Raw genomic sequence first — 19,814 nt, forward strand, 5'->3', positions numbered from 1 at the left:
CTGCTAATTCAACTTACCAGGTGATGCATGTGATCCTAACCCTTGTAACAATGGTGGAACATGTTTCATAGGTTTTATTGACTCTACTTTATTCATATGTTCCTGCACGTCTCGATATAGTGGGACAACGTGTGATACTGAAGGTAGTTACTAAATATATGTGTTATTTAACGTATAGTAGACAAACTGCATTAACAAAATGTTAATCGTTGTATTGGCGATAGCCGTTCTAACCGCTTTACCTATACACATTACACGTTTAATACTCCAACTGCTATATACTACAGCCTAATTATAAAACAATTACGCTAAAAATTCCAGTGAGGAAGAATCAATGTGATGGCATTTTGCTATTATAACTCAATCATGTTTAACTTTCACTCATCCATACATTTTACTTACTGTAGTTGGCCCATGTGATTCGACTCCCTGTTTAAACAATGGTACATGTTTTGTGAATGACGATAATTCTGCCTACTACTGCTTCTGTCAGTCGAATTACGCTGGACAAAACTGTGAAAATGTTGGTGGGTACACGTGTTATATATGAATTAAATTGAATTGAATTGAATTGGTCTAGATCAGTATATGCTAGTAAGGGAAGGTGGCGGTATATATCTTATGATTGTGCTCAATGAAGCTGCATACAAAACTGGTCAATAAATTTCTCTAGGAAATCTCGTCTGTGTGTATGTTACACACCATTCCAGTGTTCACTTTTAATTTGTTTTTCAGTTTCTCGGTCTACATGATTCAGTTACAGTGTGCGATTCCAATCTTTGCGTGAATAATGGCACTTGTATTCCAAGTGAGAATGACAACACTTACCTATGCTACTGTCAATCAATTTCACGAGAACCAATTGTGAAAATGTAATCAATATTATTAATCCTAATAAGATTAAACTCAAGTTCGATTTAAATCCTGAAAAGAACATTCTTGTTAAATTCAAGCTATATAGCTTCCTACACTGGACCTAACTGTGAATTGACGGTAGCTTGTGTATTGCATCTGATAAGATTTATCGCGTTAAACTAAACTTTTTGATTGACCTTGAAGTAGAAATTGCCAAGTTCCAAAACGCAAAACAATTTCCATCATAATCAGTTTTGCGACATATGTACAATTGATAAACTATATAGATATAGTGAATCTCATGAATAATTGACCAAAGTATGGTGTATGTTAGACTAAATGCCGTCTATGATCATAAGACTTTGACATATCTACAAATGATAGACAAGTCTGTGTCAATATACCTATAGCAGTGTACTCAAGACTTTTATAAATCTCAATCCTCTATTTTCAAATTCATCTCTGCATGTCCATGTTGAATCTTCCTTCCGTTTTTATCTGCATGAAGCTCTTCAAGCATGTGATTCCACCCCCTGCATGAATAACGGTACGTGTTTGTCGAGTGATAATGGTTATACCTGCAATTGTCTTTCGGATTTCACTGGAACAAATTGTGAAATTGAAGTCACAGGTGGGTACATGTCCCGTACTAAGAGTACAAATTCTACGTTCGGTCGTGATCGTCAAATTGCCCTGCATGTGATCCCAACCCTTGTAACAATGGTGGAACATGTTTCATAGGTTTTATTGACTCTACTTTGTTCATATGTTCCTGTACGTCTCGATATAGTGGGACAACGTGTGATATTGAAGGTAGTTACTAAATTTATGTGCTATTCAACATATAGTAGACAAACTGCACAATTTAACTATGATAATGGCGATAGCCGTTCTAACCGCTTTACCTAATATGGAGCCTTTATATTACACGTTTATAACTCCAACTGCTATGTACTACGGCCTAATTATAGTTCAATTACGCATACATTCCTGTGAGGTAGAGTCAATGTGATGGCATTTTGCTATTATAAATCAATCATGTTTAACTTTCACTCATCCATACATTTTACTTACTGTAGTTGGCCTATGTGATTCGACTCCCTGTTTAAACAATGGTACATGTTATGTGAATGACGATAATTCTACCTACTACTGCTCCTGTCAGTCAAATTACGCTGGACAAAACTGTGAAAATGTTGGTGGGTACACGTGGTATATATGAATTAAATTGAATTGAATTGAATTGAATTGGTCTAGATCAGTATATGCTAGTAAGGGAAGGTGGAGGTATATATCTTATGATTGTGCTCAATGAAGCTGCATACAAAACTGGTCAATACATTTCTCTAGGAAATCTCGTCTGTGTGTATGTTACACACCATTCCAGTGTCCACTTTTAATTTGTTTATCAGTTTCTCGGTCTACATGATTTAGTTACAGTGTGCGATTCCAATCTTTGCATGAATAATGCCACTTGTATTCCGAGTGAGAATGACACAACACTTACTTTTACTACTATCAATCAACTTTCACGAGAACCAATTGTGAAAATGTAATCAATATTATAAATGCTAATAAGATCAAACTACACTGGACCTAAATGTGAATTGGCGGGTAGCTTGTGTATTGCATCTGATAAGATTTATCGCGTTAAAATAAATATTTTGATTGACCTTGAAGTAGAAATTGCCAAGTTCCAAAACGCAAAACAATTTCCACCATAATCAGTTTAGCGACATATGTTCAATTGATAAACTATATAGATATAGTGAATCTCATGAATAATTGACCAAAGCATTGTGTATGTTAGACTAAATGCTGTCTATGATCATAAGACTTTGACATATCTACAAATGATAGACAAGTCTGTGTCAATATACCTATAGCAGTGTACTCAAGACTTTTATAAATCTCAATCCTCTATTGTCATATTCATCTCTGCATGTCCATGTTGAGACTTCCTTCCGTTTTTATCTGCATGAAGCTCTTCAAGCATGTGATTCCACCCCCTGCATGAATAACGGTACTTGTTTGTCGAGTGATAATGGTTATACCTGCAACTGTCTTTCGGATTTCACTGGAACAAATTGTGAAATTGAAGTCACAGGTGGGTACATGTCCTGCACTAAGAGTACAAATTCTACGTTCGGTCGTGATCCTCAAATTGCCCTGATGTGTTTACTCTATCTACTTACAACTACAATCCTTGCGTAAATAATGGCACGTGTGTGGCCGGTGATGGTGAAAACATTAGTTATGTTTGTATATGTGAAAGTAGCTATATCGGAGAAACGTGCGAAACTCGGGTGTGTCTGGTGGGTGTAAGTTTAAGTATACGATTAAAAGAAGGCTACCTTTAAATTTAAGTCTCCGTCCTCCCATACGATTCATCGGCAGGTCATGCGCAATTTTATAGGCACTATTATTTCATAGATTGGAAAACAATGATCGTAACATATCTATTACCTGTACGATCATTTCATAATACTTTATGAACTCAATTATACAATGTTGGTGAAACAGTAATCCCCTTAAGAAAACAAAAACTATGCCCACCTCCACATGTTCATGTGAAGAGTTAACTTGTGATCATCTGCGATATTGCACTATAATTAGTTATGTACAATGGTAGCGAATTATTTTCAGACTTGTTGACTTAAGTGATATTTTCAATTGAACAGGAAACAATTCGTGTGCATTTTAAGATCGCTGACACTAATTTTCATTGAATTAGCACAAGGGATCACAAGCAAGATGACATCAAAGGAAATGCCATCATTTCTTATACCTTTTTATGCAGTCTATGGTTTATTATATACAAATAGTTAGCTGATATTCTTTTTAAAACAAAACAGGAACTGACACTGTATGTGGATGTACTCCATCGGACTGCCTGCCATTGGTTGCAGTGTGTGACATAAAACTCTTCATTTTCGTCGTGTAACTCCATGTAAAAAAACGTCCATTCCAATTAATATATTCATCAAAATATTTACAGCACATGGAGAATTCGTTCACATTTTTCGTCGCTTGCGTTCTCAGTAATATATTACCACGTGTATCGTAGTCGATCCGTGTTTGACGAAGTGTAAAAAAGCTGCATGTTTCGTTTATGTTTAACTTCAGTCTGGATTGATTATGATCAATTACGTCTAATCTGTTTGTTTTTAAAAAATGTTTTACTTTTGTATTCTGCTAATTCAACGCACCAGGTGATGCATGTGATCCCAATCCTTGTAACAATGGTGGAACATGTTTCATAGGTTTTATTGACTCTACTTTATTCATATGTTCCTGCACGTCTCGATATAGTGGGACAACGTGTGATATTGAAGGTAGTTACTAAATTTATGTGTTATTTAACGTATAGTAGACAAACTGCATTAACAAAATTTTAATCATGATATTGGCGATAGCCGTTCTAACTGCTTTACCTATACACATTACACGTTTAATACTCCAACTGCTATATACTACGGCCTAATTATAAAACAATTACGCAAAAATTCCAGTGAGGAAGAATCAATGTGATGGCATTTTGCTATTATGAATCAATCATGTTTAACATTCACTCATCCATACATTTTACTTGCTGTAGTTGGCCCATGTGATTCGACTCCCTGTTTAAACAATGGTACCTGTTATGTGAATGACGACAATTCTACCTACTACTGCTCCTGTCAGTCGAATTACGCTGGACAAAACTGTGAAAATGTTGGTGGGTACACGTGGTATATATGAATTGAATTAAATTGAATTGAATCGGTCTAGATCAATATATGCTAGTATGGGAAAGTGGAGGTATATATCTTATAATTGTGCTCACAATGAAGCTGCATACAAAACTGGTCAATACATTTCTCTTGAAAATCTTGTCTGTGTCCATGTTACACACCATTCCAGTGTCCACTTTTAATTTGTTTATCAGTTTCTCGGTCTACATGATTTAGTTACAGTGTGCGATTCCAATCTTTGCATAAATAATGGCACTTGTATTCCGAGTGAGAATGACAACACTTACTTATGCTACTTTCAATCAACTTTCACGAGAACCAATTGTGAAAATGTAATCAATATTATAAATGCTAATAAGACCAAACTCAAGTTCGATTTAAATCCTGAAATTAACATTCTTGTTAAATTCAAGCTGTATAGCTTCCTACACTGGACCTAACTGTGAATTGGCGGGTAGCTTGTGTATTGCATCTGATAAGATTTATCGCGTTAAAATAAACGTTTTGATTGACTTTGAGTAGAAATTGCCAAGTCCCAAAACGCAAAACAATTTTCATAATCACTTTAGCGACATATGTACAATTGATAAACTATATAGATATAGTGAAGCTCATGAATAATTGACCAAAGCATTGTGTATGTTAGACTAAATGCCGTCTATGATCATAAGACTTTGACATATCTACAAATGATAGACAAGTCTGTGTCAATATACCTATAGCAGTGTACTCAAGTCTTTTATAAATCTCAATCCTCTATTTTCATATTCATCTCTGCATGTCCATGTTGAATCTTCCTTCCGTTTTTATCTGCATGAAGCTCTTCAAGCATGTGATTCCACCCCCTGCATGAATAACGGTACGTGTTTGTCGAGTGATAATGGTTATACCTGCAATTGTCTTTCGGATTTCACTGGAACAAATTGTGAAATTGAAGTCACAGGTGGGTACATGTCCCGTACTAAGAGTACAAATTCTGCGTTCGGTCGTGATCCTCAAATTGCCCTGCATGTGATCCCAACCCTTGTAACAATGGTGGAACAGGTTTCATAGGTTTTATTGACTCTACTTTATTCATATGTTCCTGTACGTCTCGATATAGTGGGACAACGTGTGATATTGAAGGTAGTTACTAAATTTATGTGCTATTCAACATATAGTAGACAAACTGCACAATTTTAACTATGATAATGGCGATAGCCGTTCTAACCACTTTACCTAATATGGAGCCTTTATATTACACGTTTATAACTCCAACTGCTATGTACTACGGCCTAATTATAGTTCAATTACGCATACATGTCTGCGAGGTAGAGTCAATGTGATGGCATTTTGCTATTATAAATCAATCATGTTTAACTTTCACTCATCCATACATTTTACTTACTGTAGTTGGCCCATGTGATTCGACTCCCTGTTTAAACAATGGTACATGTTATGTGAATGACGATAATTCTACCTACTACTGCTCCTGTCAGTCAAATTACGCTGGACAAAACTGTGAAAATGTTGGTGGGTACACGTGGTATATATGAATTAAATTGAATTGAATTGAATTGGTCTAGATCAGTATATGCTAGTAAGGGAAGGTGGAGGTATATATCTTATGATTGTGCTCAATGAAGTTGCATACAAAACTGGTCAATAAATTTCTCTAGGAAATCTCGTCTGTGTGTATGTTACACACCATTCCAGTGTCCACTTTTAATTTGTTTATCAGTTTCTCGGTCTACATGATTTAGTTACAGTGTGCGATTCCAATCTTTGCATGAATAATGCCACTTGTATTCCGAGTGAGAATGACACAACACTTACGTTTACTACTATCAATCAACTTTCACGAGAACCAATTGTGAAAATGTAATCAATATTATAAATGCTAATAAGATCAAACTACACTGGACCTAAATGTGAATTGGTGGGTAGCTTGTGTATTGCATCTGATAAGATTTATCGCGTTAAAATAAATATTTTGATTGACCTTGAAGTAGAAATTGCCAAGTTCCAAAACGCAAAACAATTTCCACCATAATCAGTTTAGCGACATATGTACAATTGACAAATTATATAGATATAGTGAAGCTCATGAATAATTGACCAAAGCATTGTGTATGTTAGACTAAATGCCGTCTATGATCATAAGACTTTGAAATATCTACAAATGATAAACAAGTCTGTGTCAATATACCTATAGCAGTGTATTCAAGTCTTTTATAAATCTCAATCCTCTATTTTCATATTCATCTCTGCATGTCCATGTTGAATCTTCCTTCCGTTTTTATCTGCATGAAGCTCTTCAAGCATGTGATTCCACCCCCTGCATGAATAACGGTACTTGTTTGTCGAGTGATAATGGTTATACCTGCAACTGTCTTTCGGATTTTACTGGAACAAATTGTGAAATTGAAGTCACAGGTGGGTACATGTCCTGTACTACAAGTACAAATTCTACGTTCGGTCGTGATCGTCAAATTTACTCTATCTACTTGCAACTACAATCCTTGCGTAAATAATGGCACGTGTGTGGCCGGTGATGGTGAAAACATCAGTTATTTTTGTATATGTGAAAGTAGCTATATCGGAGAAACGTGCGAAACTCGGGTGTGTCTGGTGGGTGTAAGTTTAAGTATACGATTAAAAGAAGGCTACCTTTAAGTTTAAGTCTCCGTCTTCCCATATGATACGTCGGCAGGCCATGCGCAATTTTATAGGCACTATTATTTCATAGATTGGAAAACAATGATCGTAACATATCTATTACCTGTACGATCATTTCATAATACTTTATGAACTCAATTATACAATGTTGGTGAAACAGTAATCCCCTTTAAGAAAACAAAAACTATGCCCACCTCCACATGTTCATGTAAAGAGTTAACTTGTGATCATCTGCGATATTGCACTATAATTAGTTATGTACAATGGTAGCGAATTATTTTCAGACTTGTTGACTTAAGTGATATTTTCAATTGAACAGGAAACAATTCGTGTGCATTTTAAGATCGCTGACACTAATTTTCATTGAATTAGCACGAGGAATCACAAGCAAGATGACCTCAAAGGAAATGCCTTCATTTCTTATTCTTTTTTATGCAGCATATGGTTTATTATACACAAATAATTAGCAGATATTCTTTTTAAAACAAAACATGAACTGACACTGTATGTGGATGTACTCCACCGGACTGCCTGCCATCGGTTGCAGTGTGTGACATAACACTCTTCATTTTCGTCGTGTAACTCCATGTAAAAAAACGTCCATTCCAATTAATATATTCATCAAAATATTTACAGCCCATGGAGAATTCGTTCATATTTTTTCGTCGCTTGCGTTCTCAGTAATATATTACCACATGTATCGTAGTCGATCCGTGTTTGACGAAGTGTAAAAAAGCTGCATGTTTCGTTTATGTTTAACTTCAGTCTGGATTGATTATGATCAATTACGTCTAATCTGTTCGTTTTTAAAAATTGTTTTACTTTTGTATTCTGCTAATTCAACGCACCAGGTGATGCATGTGATCCCAACCCTTGTAACAATGGTGGAACATGTTTCATAGGTTTTATTGACTCTACTTTATTCATATGTTCCTGCACGTCTCGATATAGTGGGACAACGTGTGATATTGAAGGTAGTTACTAAATTTATGTGTTATTTAACATATAGTAGACAAACTGCATTAACAAAATTGTAATCATGATATTGGCGATAGCCGTTCTAACCGCTTTACCTATAGACATTACACGTGTAATACTCCAACTGCTATATACTACAGCCTAATTATAAAACAATTACGCAAAAATTCCAGTGAGGAAGAATCAATGTGATGGCATTTTGCTATTATGAATCAATCATGTTTAACATTCACTCATCCATACATTTTACTTGCTGTAGTTGGCCCATGTGATTCGACTCCCTGTTTAAACAATGGTACATGTTATGTGAATGACGACAATTCTACCTACTACTGCTCCTGTCGGTCGAATTACGCTGGACAAAACTGTGAAAATGTTGGTGGGTACACGTGGTATATATGAATTGAATTAAATTGAATTGAATCGGTCTAGATCAATATATGCTAGTATGGGAAAGTGGAGGTATATATCTTATGATTGTGCTCAATGAAGCTGCATACAAAACTGGTCAATACATTTCTCTTGAAAATCTTGTCTGTGTGTATGTTACACACCATTCCAGTGTCCACTTTTAATTTGTTTATCAGTTTCTCGGTCTACATGATTTAGTTACAGTGTGCGATTCCAATTTTTGCATAAATAATGGCACTTGTATTCCAAGTGAGAATGACAACACTTACCTATGCTACTGTCAATCAATTTCACGAGAACCAATTGTGAAAATGTAATCAATATTATAAATCCTAATAAGATCAAACTCAAGTTCGATTTAAATCCTGAAATTAACATTCTTGTTAAATTCAAGCTGTATAGCTTCCTACACTGGACCTAACTGTGAATTGGCGGGTAGCTTGTGTATTGCATCTGATAAGATTTATCGCGTTAAAATAAACGTTTTGATTGACTTTGAGTAGAAATTGCCAAGTCCCAAAACGCAAAACAATTTCCATAATCACTTTAGCGACATATGTTCAATTGATAAACTATATAGATATAGTGAATCTCATGAATAATTGACCAAAGTATTGTGTATGTTAGACTAAATGCAGTCTATGATCATAAGACTTTGACATATCTACAAATGATAAACTAGTCTGTGTCAATATACCTATAGCAGTGTATTCAAGTCTTTTATAAATCTCAATCCTCTATTTTCATATTCATCTCTGCATGTCCATGTTGAATCTTCCTTCCGTTTTTATCTGCATGAAGCTCTTCAAGCATGTGATTCCACCCCCTGCATGAATAACGGTACGTGTTTGTCGAGTGATAATGGTTATACCTGCAACTGTCTTTCGGATTTCACTGGAACAAATTGTGAAATTGAAGTCACAGGTGGGTACATGTCCTGTACTACGAGTACAAATTCTACGTTCGGTCGTGAACGTCAAATTTACTCTATCTACTTGCAACTACAATCCTTGCGTAAATAATGGCACGTGTGTGGCCGGTGATGGTGAAAACATCAGTTATTTTTGTATATGTGAAAGTAGCTATATCGGAGAAACGTGCAAAAGTCGGGTGTCTGGTGGGTGTAAGTTTAAGTATACGATTAAAAGAAGGCTACCTTCAAGTTTAAGTCTCCGTCTTCCCATATGATACGTCGGCAGGCCATGCGCAATTTTATAGGCACTATTATTTCATAGATTGGAAAACAATGATCGTAACATATCTATTTACTCTATCTAATAGTAGTACTATCCGTATATAAGTTAACTGAATCATGTTTCTAGGATCGCAATGGTCTTCACTATTGACGTAGATGAAATATCTCGATTGACTCTATTTGCTAAAACATGCACATCCGTGTGTATTTTGCACGCTACAGCTTGCGACTACAATCCTTGCTTAAATAATGGCACGTGTGTGGCTATATCGGAGAAAAGTATGGAACTGAGGTATCTGGTGGGTGCAAGTATTCGATTAAAAGAAGTGCTACCTCCAAGTTTAAGTCTCCGTCCTCCCATATGATTCGTCGGCGGGTCATGCGCAATCTTCTGGAGTGCATTGCTGTTTTGGTAGAATACGTCATGTGTCGGATATGACGTAGTATACGTATAATTGAATATTTATGGACAACGCTGCATAATTTGTGAAATATAGAAATATTCACGTTATTATTGCGAAGAACTCCAAGCAACAGAGCGCTGCACCCTGTATAATTATCTGTTTAATTGGATAAGGGATTATAATATTAACAGTCAAAAATTGATTTATTCCTCAGACTAATATTACTAGTCTGAGTTTATTCACAGGTAAACAACAACAGGCTGGATCGCTGACACTAATATTACTAGTCTGAGTTTATTCACAGGCAAACAACAACAGGCTGGATCGCTGACACTAATTTTAATTGAATAAGCACAAAGGATCGCAAGCAAGATGACATCAAAGGAAATGCATTCATTTCTTATCCATATATTGTTTATTATATACAAATAATTAGCTGTTATTCGTTTTAAAACAAAACAGGAACTGACATTGTATGTGAATGTACTCCACCGGACTGCCTGCCATCGGTTGCATTGTGTGTCGCGAGTGGGAGTTGTTACACGAACAGCCAAGGGGGTATTAATGATGATGAATTGGTCAAAGGATGCATGACCGACGTAGAGGCTTCTGTTTTCTGTACCGACACTGTAAGTCCATTTCTAAATCATTATTTTGTGTTAATTATTTGTGTTAATTATCAAGTGTTAATAAAAATGATTTTGTTATTTTGTATTTATGGTAAAACGTGCTAAATAATCATCTCTTACAGCGGTTTGTGTGCTGTTCTTATAACTATTGTAACAGTGAAGTGCTTCTTACAACTTACCAGCCCTTCGTTACCACTGTCCAACCCATGGTCACAACGGAACAGCCACCAACGTCGAGTAAGTCGAACACCTTCGTTTTTTTGTGTGAATTTAATACTATACAGTAATAGACATTCATTTATGAATTATAGGAGAACATTTGGTTTGTTAAAGTGTAAATGTAGATTCATAAAATTACGTTTTTGCTCGTTTTATACTTATACGCAGTATTACCTACACGCAGTTCAAATATAGAAGCTTATAACCACAAGTAGAATCTTTTTAAAAAGATGATTTAAAAATATAATAACACTAAGGTATACATGATTATGTTTTAAAATAGGCATTATCTTCCTTTTTATTCTTCAGTTGTTGGGAGAGTTTAAATAATTCCAAGGGATTGTCTATTTAATTTAAGAGTGTCCGAGTCATTTTATATTGCGTTTTGTTCTTATATCATGATACCAGAAATGTTGAAATACCCGACTCGGAGTATGTTTATTCATTGACTATATATATTAGCCACTGTCTATGGTTTGATTACCCTGTATGACACGTTGCTGCGAGACAACAAACACGCTTCCAAAAATCGCTGAAACATGGTGTTTCACAGGAAACAAAACCAAAATCTAAAACTATTTAATTTATTTTGAACTTCCCTGACCAACCGTAAACCCAAGTTGAGAGAAGAGCTACTTTGCATAATTATTCAGTCAGTGAAAATATTAGACAATTTACAAACAAGTACATTGTTTTTAGTGAAACGTTATTTGTACTGGAAATTCTGGCACACCTTTCACAGTAAAATTATACTTTATATTATATATATGTACAGACTCATTGCAAGTTATTCAGATGTTTTTTTCCCGTTTTTCGCGGCAATTTGAGTATTTTTAGTGTGTTCTACTAGTAAGTGGTGGAAATGTTAACAATAAAGCAAAGCCTGTCTATATAAAATAATGCAAAAAACAGTTTAAGAGATGCGAGTGCGCACGCACCTTGATACAATTGAGCGTTATTAAATGTGCGTACTGTGATAGGTTGAATGTTTTTATGCGGGGTACATATGTTGAATGTGTCGTAATTGGAAAAATAGCGGCTCTGTGAAGTATTAAGTCAGATGGCCTATTATTATATTTGATTTGATTATATGATGGAGTATTATCACATAAAGCTGTATGAGAGAAAGTGTACATGGGTGTATCACGTGACTTGGTTACATGGAAATGTTAGCAAATACAGCAGACGGATGAACACAATGGGCTCGATGGAAACGTGATGTTCTGTTCAAATATCTCAGGTGCCAAATTACATAAATTACCGGGACCGTTGCTCGCTTCTGGTGCTCTACGAACTGCCGCCACGGCGTGGTTGACTATATATCTAGTTAACAATAATTGTTGAACCCGTGACGAGGTGTAACAGGTTTATTATATCTACCGTTCATGCTAATGACGTCCCATTGAAGTGGGCCCGTGCAGCTATTAGATGCAGCGTACACATCGACGGAGAAATAAAGAGTTGTTGTAAAAGGCGTGGTGAACAATACTCGGGTCTTCCATGTGGAAAATCGCTCTTGATTTTGGGTGAAGGTGTTTCCTACTTCACGGTCTACATACCAACAGGCTTACCTGGCAATTTTCGCACGGGCACACCGTCCATACCTGTATTGCGTTACAGTCAATAGCTTAACGGGTAGTGCCGCTATAAAACCGATATATTGTTTTTATTCGCTCACCTTGTTCAATGAGCTGCATTCCATTTACTTGGAGGTGTATCATTCAGCAACCACTCCTGATACTTGGGTAGCGCAGCGGACTTGACCGGGACTAGCAGGTGGTGTGAGGTTTTCGCGTCCTCGACAGTCAGCGAAACTCGGATATTTTCTCCGGGAGTGAAAATATAAGCGGTGGGCAACTCGGAAAGTGTGCAAGAATTTGAAATAACGTCTTCTAGTCCTGTATTCCGTATCTAAGCAGGTCGACTTATTGGAGATTATCGAACGGACAAAGCTTTAGTAGCGAACATTTTCTCTTCATTGTATCGCATGTTCATTGAATCGGAACTGTGTTTGTTTAAAAGTAGATCATGAAGATATTGTGTCCGAGTGAATTGAGTAATACTTCATTCTCGTGTCAAAAGGTCGTGTACTTACAACCATTGTACTCTCTCTAGAAGCAAACTGACGAATCTTACACATATTTGGAAAGAGATATAAACTGTATATATGTTTGTTACCTACTGCCAAGTACAAGACAACGTGCACCTGGTGAAATTTCACCGATAAATTTATTCACAATTTGTACATTCGTTCCTGTGGGGAACATTCACTGAAAACTTAGAAATGATGGGTGGTCGACACGGGTCAGCACATTTAAACTGGGTAACTGCATTGGGATCAGTAGATACCAGAATTATATCAATGTTAATAATATTATTATTAACACTGGGAACCGACGTAGTGGCTTCAGGTGATGTATTTTGATGCTTTGAACGCCGCGGATTCTATTTACATGACCCCCCTTATACAACAGGGCGTGTACGTTATCCAAACTATGCAGCGACTCGCATATAAGAATTGTGGTGTCAGATGTGTCTAATGGGCATAATAACGAGCAGGCTTTATAGATGGCGACAATTGTGATAGAATGTATGACGTTCGGTACTAAAATTACCGTTAATAATATCCTGTTTATTCTTAACCAGTGTTGATTTCACTCGGCAAAACACCAAACACGTAATGGCCATACATCGTCAAACTCATGACAATGCCAGGCGTTAGTTTTATGCACAAAATTGCAACGCATATTTTCAATGAAATTCGTCGTGCAGTATACTTTCACTGAAAAAAAAAATATTCGAGAGTAATTGCTGATCAATTACATTGTTTGTTAGTCATAAAACACTGTGCGTGTCAGTTGAGAATATTTTCAACGAAGAATGGTGAAATAATTTACGGTCGCCATGTTATTAGGTAGCGTTTTTCACAATGCATCTACACAACGTAACATAGTTCTATATTGAAGGATGTACACATATGCCAGTCTTCTAAAGTAAAACCTATTTATTTTGCATGTAAGATTAATTAATGGATACTGTAAATGCATTAATTATTCACTGGGGTTTTTTTCCCCGATAAGAAAATCCGCTAAATGAAATCTAAGTGAATAAGTAAAATAAAACTCATTGTTTCCTTGACAAATTTGAGAAATTAAAACATGGTGACTAGGCTAAAAACACCAAAATTGTGATATTAAATGACAGTGAAAATAAATGGTTTTACAGTAGTTTATTTTTCAAGCGTATCGGCCACTTTCTCTACATTGCATCGCCGGACCATTCAATCGAAACCGTGTTTTAACGCCGATTACGGTATTATAGTGCGACCTTGTCCTACGCTAACCTGTAAATTCTCGTTTGCCATGACAACGAAGTTAATTATTTTAATATAATCATTTATGTACGAGTCTTAGTAAACGCAATTGAACCACGACCACGCAACGATATAACTTTGTATAACACACATGCCCAATTTCGAAGCGTCCAATAATTGAGTTGTTTTGTTATTGGTAAAACTATTTTTCTATGACTCGCATTTTTAGTTAATAAGACTCGTTCAGAACCGTCGTCACGTACGGGTGTTATTCACTCATATCAAATGGAAGGCACTAAACCCAATTAACTCATTGTTGTAAGTTAAAAAGCCCTATTTAAATTTCACTTTAATTCACGTCTTGCAAACCATAGTATATTATGTATACACCAAGGAATAACTGGAACTACGCACATTCATATAAACGTCGACTTGTATACAAATTAAATATACGTTATAGCAATTGATTTGAAATAGGCTTGTTCGTAAGAATTGTTTGGCGTGTTAATCATAATTTAAAATTGACTTAAAATTAGACATATTATTCATAGAACACCCGTTAATTGATTTTGAATTAAATAGCTGTTTATTGTCATGTACATGTACAGTGACTATATTTGATTAACAGATTGATTAACGGCATAAATTGTAAATACTAGAACTAGATTGACATCTGTCTCAGCGAAAATATAATTCTGTGAAGTAATGCGTTGATTCGTTCAGAATATTGTACATTCTTATGTTATTTTAATTGACTGACAGGAAGAGATTGAATGCAAATAATTGAGTGTACAAATTTCCATAGTCGCTACCTTACCTTATTTACATGTTAACGCCTAGGACTCCTTGGGAGCGTGATATACACGCGACTTGGTTTTAGCCCCAAAGAGTGTTCCATTTCCTGTCCTTATCACGTCCGGCCTCAAACTGCCATGCTAACGTAGATTAGTGAAATGTTGAGATTGAACAGTGTAATAATTCGTTTGAGAGTTGTTTTGTTAAAGGACCGCAAAACCAGCTGGAACACTGCTGATAATGTTAGTCTATGATATGTAAATGCATATTCGGAGACGTTTACGTGTCAAAAATACTATATTTCTTGAAAGACTATACAAAGCGTGAAACAAGATTGGTTATGCACATATATGTGCATGTTGTTGTGCTTAAATTGTTTTGTTGGAGTGGTTTTGCCAAAACATTATGGGTAAACCGTTGACACTTGACACGTATTATAACTAAATGTGTCTAAATTGTGAATATTGCATTCATTTGTTTGCATTTCTTTCCACTGATTTTTCAACAGACTGTGGGCTACTGTATATTATATCCCCCGAACATGTATCGTGATTGGACATAATGCAGTTAATTTCACTAAGACTACGAATTAACATAATGTGATCAAAAACTGTTAGTTTCATCTACATTTTTACCAAGACTAGATGGATATACTTTTATTCTTCTCAGATTGCAACGTCGACCCCTGTCAGAACGGTGCGATATGTCAGATATCGGTACTCAGTCCAGGGTATGTGTGTCTTTGCGTCACTGGATGGCATGGGCAAGATTGTGAACAGCCTACCTGTAAGTATCAGTAAACAAGATGCATGTCATTGAATAGATTCATCAAAACTTTGCTCAGAAAGATCGCAATTGAGAGATCAAGAGAGATAACCTGAAATGTACATGATAATGATGATGTATTGTGGGGAAGAATCGGGGGGGGGGGGCTACTTCCACATTAAGTGGGTAAGGGTGTGAAGCTAACCTCTCGTAAACTACTAGTATACTCACTTATAAACCATTTTTTTTCCATTTATATACCCACTTCTAAACACAAGTGTTTTCAGCGAAAAAAAAAACATCTTGCTCACAACTTCTATGCAAGTAGGGAGAATTCACTAACACAAAATCTTCATGAACTAATTTGCATTACAACTAATATGTTTTGCGATTTATTTTTAGTTCAAGGTTGCGGTTCCAATTCATACAGTCTGAGAGATACGATAACCTCACCAAACTACCCAAGCTTCCATGGGTCGAGGGAATTTTGCGTGTACCTTATCAGAATTCCATCGGCTACATCTATTCGTTTGGTCTTCAATGAGCCGTTTGACGTTGAACTGGATAAGGATTCTGTGGAGATTGGTGTTGGACCCGTAGCCGATTATACACTGGATGGTGTGTTGCTGTTCGATGGCGATGTCGCTCCCGATCCGATCACTCTCAGTAGCAATCAAGTATTCATTATTTGGTCGAGCGACAAAAACATAGTCAGAACTGGATTTTCCATTTCATATGAAGCAGGTTAGTAAAGTGTTTGCAGGATGACGTATTCTTGATCGACGATGTACAATAATTTAAACAGAACAGAACAGAACAGATCAGTATACAAACAAATAACTCTGTCCAGATTTAGTTTTTCAAAACCGATAATAGTTATTACTTTTTTGCCAATAGACGGTAACGAATGCCTGAGCAATCCATGTGCTGTTGGATACGCGTGCCTTGACGATTTTGCCTCATACACCTGTGTTGGTAAGTATGACTAATTTGTCGTGTTTGCATGTAAACCTATCACAACTCTATAATGCAGATCCTTAGAAGTTTATTATCATGGAAATCATTTCTATAACTTTATCGTTGAGGGTGATGTATGTGGAAGGTGACTGCATGTTCTTGTATCCTACCCTCTTACATTTCGGTAAACAGCCCACCTATAAAGTACTGCATATTTTCTTCCCAACTCTTCTCCTGGTTATCCAGATATCAATGAATGTTCAAGCAATCCTTGCTTAAATGGCGGTACTTGTAAAAACGGTGTCAACTCTTACACATGTGACTGTCCCGTTGACTGGACTGGAGTCATCTGCCAGACATGTAAGTAGGCATGGTGCATTCCTAAAGTAACCGTATACTTTTTTTTATTTAAACTTAATTTTAACAAAAATAATTTAAGTTCACGTTATGTAGTTATTAAACTAATTTAATTTAATTAAAATGTGTTAAATACAGGTTTATTTTATTTCTTGCATTAGCTATGAACCCCTGCAACAGCAACCCATGCTTGAATGCAGCCACATGTAACAATTTTGTAGATTTCTACACGTGTACCTGCTTAGGAGGCTGGACAGGAACAAACTGCGGGCAAGGTATGTTCAAACATACACTGGATTTTAGTTAATCTTTCAATAGATCTGTATTAGTGATCTGAGTGTTGCTTATGTGTCGTTTACATTGATTGCGATCAATTGTTGTTACAGCTATAAATCTGTGCAATCCGGACCCATGCAAAAACGGGGCTACCTGCATAAACCACCAAACATATTACAGATGCACGTGTCCAAGCGGGTACACAGGTAGTGACTGTGGACAAGGTGAGATTCCATAATTCACTGTCGCTTAGAGACACTACAGATACAACACAATTTGTACTCACTTCATTGTCATATTATTTTTTTTGTATTCAGAAATCAATTTATGCAGTCCCAATCCTTGCAATAACGGAGGCACATGTACAAACTTTATGACATTTTTCGTATGCGATTGTCCTATTGGCTGGGTTGGAACTACATGTGAATCACGTGAGTTAAGGCTGTTATCGTATATACAGAACCACAGTGAAAGACAATGCAGATAACTAAATTCTTGAATTAACTAAATTCGATGTGTACTAGTGTTATATTACTTCGTGTAACGAATACTATGTTTGTAGCAAGAGTAAACGTTTATTTTACAATGAATTATACAGACTATTTTAAAAGATGTAATAAAAAATTATTTAAAAATGAGCAAAAATATTTAAAGTTATCCACATTGTCTTTTTGAGTGATAGCAATTGCATTGCTTAGTGTGGTAAGCTACATACAATTTATATAAGCATTTTGAACAAATATTATAGGTGCATTAGTTAAACAATATACAATGGAATTATTGGGTCAAGAAATTGTGTTTCACTGCTATACTGTTTCAATGATCTGTTAACCGAATAGTTTGCATTAATCAGAATAATTGTGGACAGGAATAACGTTAAGTTATGATCATATGTTTTTCAGGCGATGATAAATGCTCACCAACTCCGTGCCTCAATGGTGCCACGTGTATAAATCACGTCACGTACTATGAGTGTGACTGTGCCGATGGATGGACGGGAACAAACTGTGCAACTCGTAAGTAAAACCATGGAGACATGTCATGGCCGTAAAGGTCATAAATTGTTACATAAATATGAATTATAAAAATTGTACCTAATCGCCAATTACGATCCAAAACGCAAAGTATGTAAACACCATACAAATGCACAAATGATTGTCTCGCGGGAATTTAAAGTGGATGAACTCTTCACGTGTTGCACTGGACTTTTGAATGGAGAAGCGTTCCTTGTTAGCAATTTATGATAGATAATTGATGCAACATTATGGCGGGGTTATTTGTGTCATATACTAACATGCGTACTATTGTATCGTAGCTGTAAATCCATGTAATAGCAACCCCTGTAGAAATGGAGCAGAATGCAACGACTTTCAGACTGCATATACCTGCACATGTGCTGATGGGTGGACAGGACCAACCTGCCAACAAGGTATGTCAGTTGAAAGCCTTAGTAATGGTCTACGGATAGGAAGAAGGGTCGTGTTTGTGTTATCGTTGACGAGGAAGTTCAGTAAAAAATATCTAAGTAATGTTACAGTAATTGGTTCATTTCAATAACTGTGTCATGGTATGCGCGAATAGTAAATCCTAACTGCTTGTCACATCAAATTATTTGAATACACAGAACCCTAGCCCACTTCCGACTGTTGAAATTACTAATACAAGGGCACGTGACTGTATAGAACAATAACATTGCAGTTTCGCTGTTGATTTCAGGGAATACTAGTATATTGTGGAATGTTTTTTGGATAACTTCTTTTCCACCTCGGTTTAATATTTTACTGGAACAATCCTTAACGTACCTCTCCCTTTTCCTTTTATCGCAAATATACTACCTAATTGACAAAGGCTACACAGTATAACACATAGCAGTATGTTAAGGGTCGATACCTCTCATGTTTATTATTCAACCAAAATTCCTTGGTTCAATCTTAGATTATCCATTCAGAAAAAAACCGACAGTGTTACAATATTTTAGTGATATGTGCATACAATCGACCCACATTACTTATCAGGAAATGAACTCGGCAATTTGCTCGAGTTTTTGCTTGAATGACGTATCATTAGTGATGTTCTATAAGAATATTCAAATATTTCGAAAGTGAAATATATGCTTCAAATATAAAACTCTATATTAAAACTGGACACGAACGGTCAATGATATTAAAACGCGCACGGATCTCTTGCGGCGTGAACAATACGTGTTGAAAATGTATTGCCTACACACAATTGGGACGCCCAGCTTGACGACTGTGACTCACTAATATT

The 19,814-nt window shown here is 36.1% G+C and overlaps 1 protein-coding gene across 1 annotated transcript in view; it reads left to right on the forward strand.

Moving 5' to 3' along the window:
• The first annotated feature begins 407 nt into the window (after window positions 1-407).
• Window positions 408-19,814, forward strand: part of LOC144352754 (uncharacterized) — an 89,619-nt gene continuing 70,212 nt past the window's right edge. Inside the window, exons 1-22 of the mRNA XM_085502689.1 lie at window positions 408-527; window positions 1,364-1,486; window positions 1,935-2,054; window positions 2,840-2,962; window positions 4,454-4,573; window positions 5,410-5,532; window positions 5,982-6,101; window positions 6,882-7,004; window positions 8,099-8,221; window positions 8,485-8,604; window positions 9,438-9,560; window positions 10,698-10,864; window positions 10,987-11,101; window positions 15,861-15,977; window positions 16,359-16,700; window positions 16,854-16,931; window positions 17,160-17,273; window positions 17,432-17,545; window positions 17,657-17,770; window positions 17,864-17,977; window positions 18,449-18,562; window positions 18,862-18,975. Coding sequence (XP_085358815.1) covers window positions 1,393-1,486; window positions 1,935-2,054; window positions 2,840-2,962; window positions 4,454-4,573; window positions 5,410-5,532; window positions 5,982-6,101; window positions 6,882-7,004; window positions 8,099-8,221; window positions 8,485-8,604; window positions 9,438-9,560; window positions 10,698-10,864; window positions 10,987-11,101; window positions 15,861-15,977; window positions 16,359-16,700; window positions 16,854-16,931; window positions 17,160-17,273; window positions 17,432-17,545; window positions 17,657-17,770; window positions 17,864-17,977; window positions 18,449-18,562; window positions 18,862-18,975 — 2,692 coding nt within the window. The 5' untranslated portion in view covers window positions 408-527; window positions 1,364-1,392. The remainder of the gene's footprint in view (window positions 528-1,363; window positions 1,487-1,934; window positions 2,055-2,839; window positions 2,963-4,453; window positions 4,574-5,409; window positions 5,533-5,981; window positions 6,102-6,881; window positions 7,005-8,098; window positions 8,222-8,484; window positions 8,605-9,437; window positions 9,561-10,697; window positions 10,865-10,986; window positions 11,102-15,860; window positions 15,978-16,358; window positions 16,701-16,853; window positions 16,932-17,159; window positions 17,274-17,431; window positions 17,546-17,656; window positions 17,771-17,863; window positions 17,978-18,448; window positions 18,563-18,861; window positions 18,976-19,814) is intronic.

The sequence above is a fragment of the Saccoglossus kowalevskii genome, chromosome 8 (genome assembly GCF_978046115.1).
Source record: "Saccoglossus kowalevskii chromosome 8, keSacKowa6.1, whole genome shotgun sequence".
Lineage (NCBI taxonomy): Eukaryota > Metazoa > Hemichordata > Enteropneusta > Harrimaniidae > Saccoglossus > Saccoglossus kowalevskii.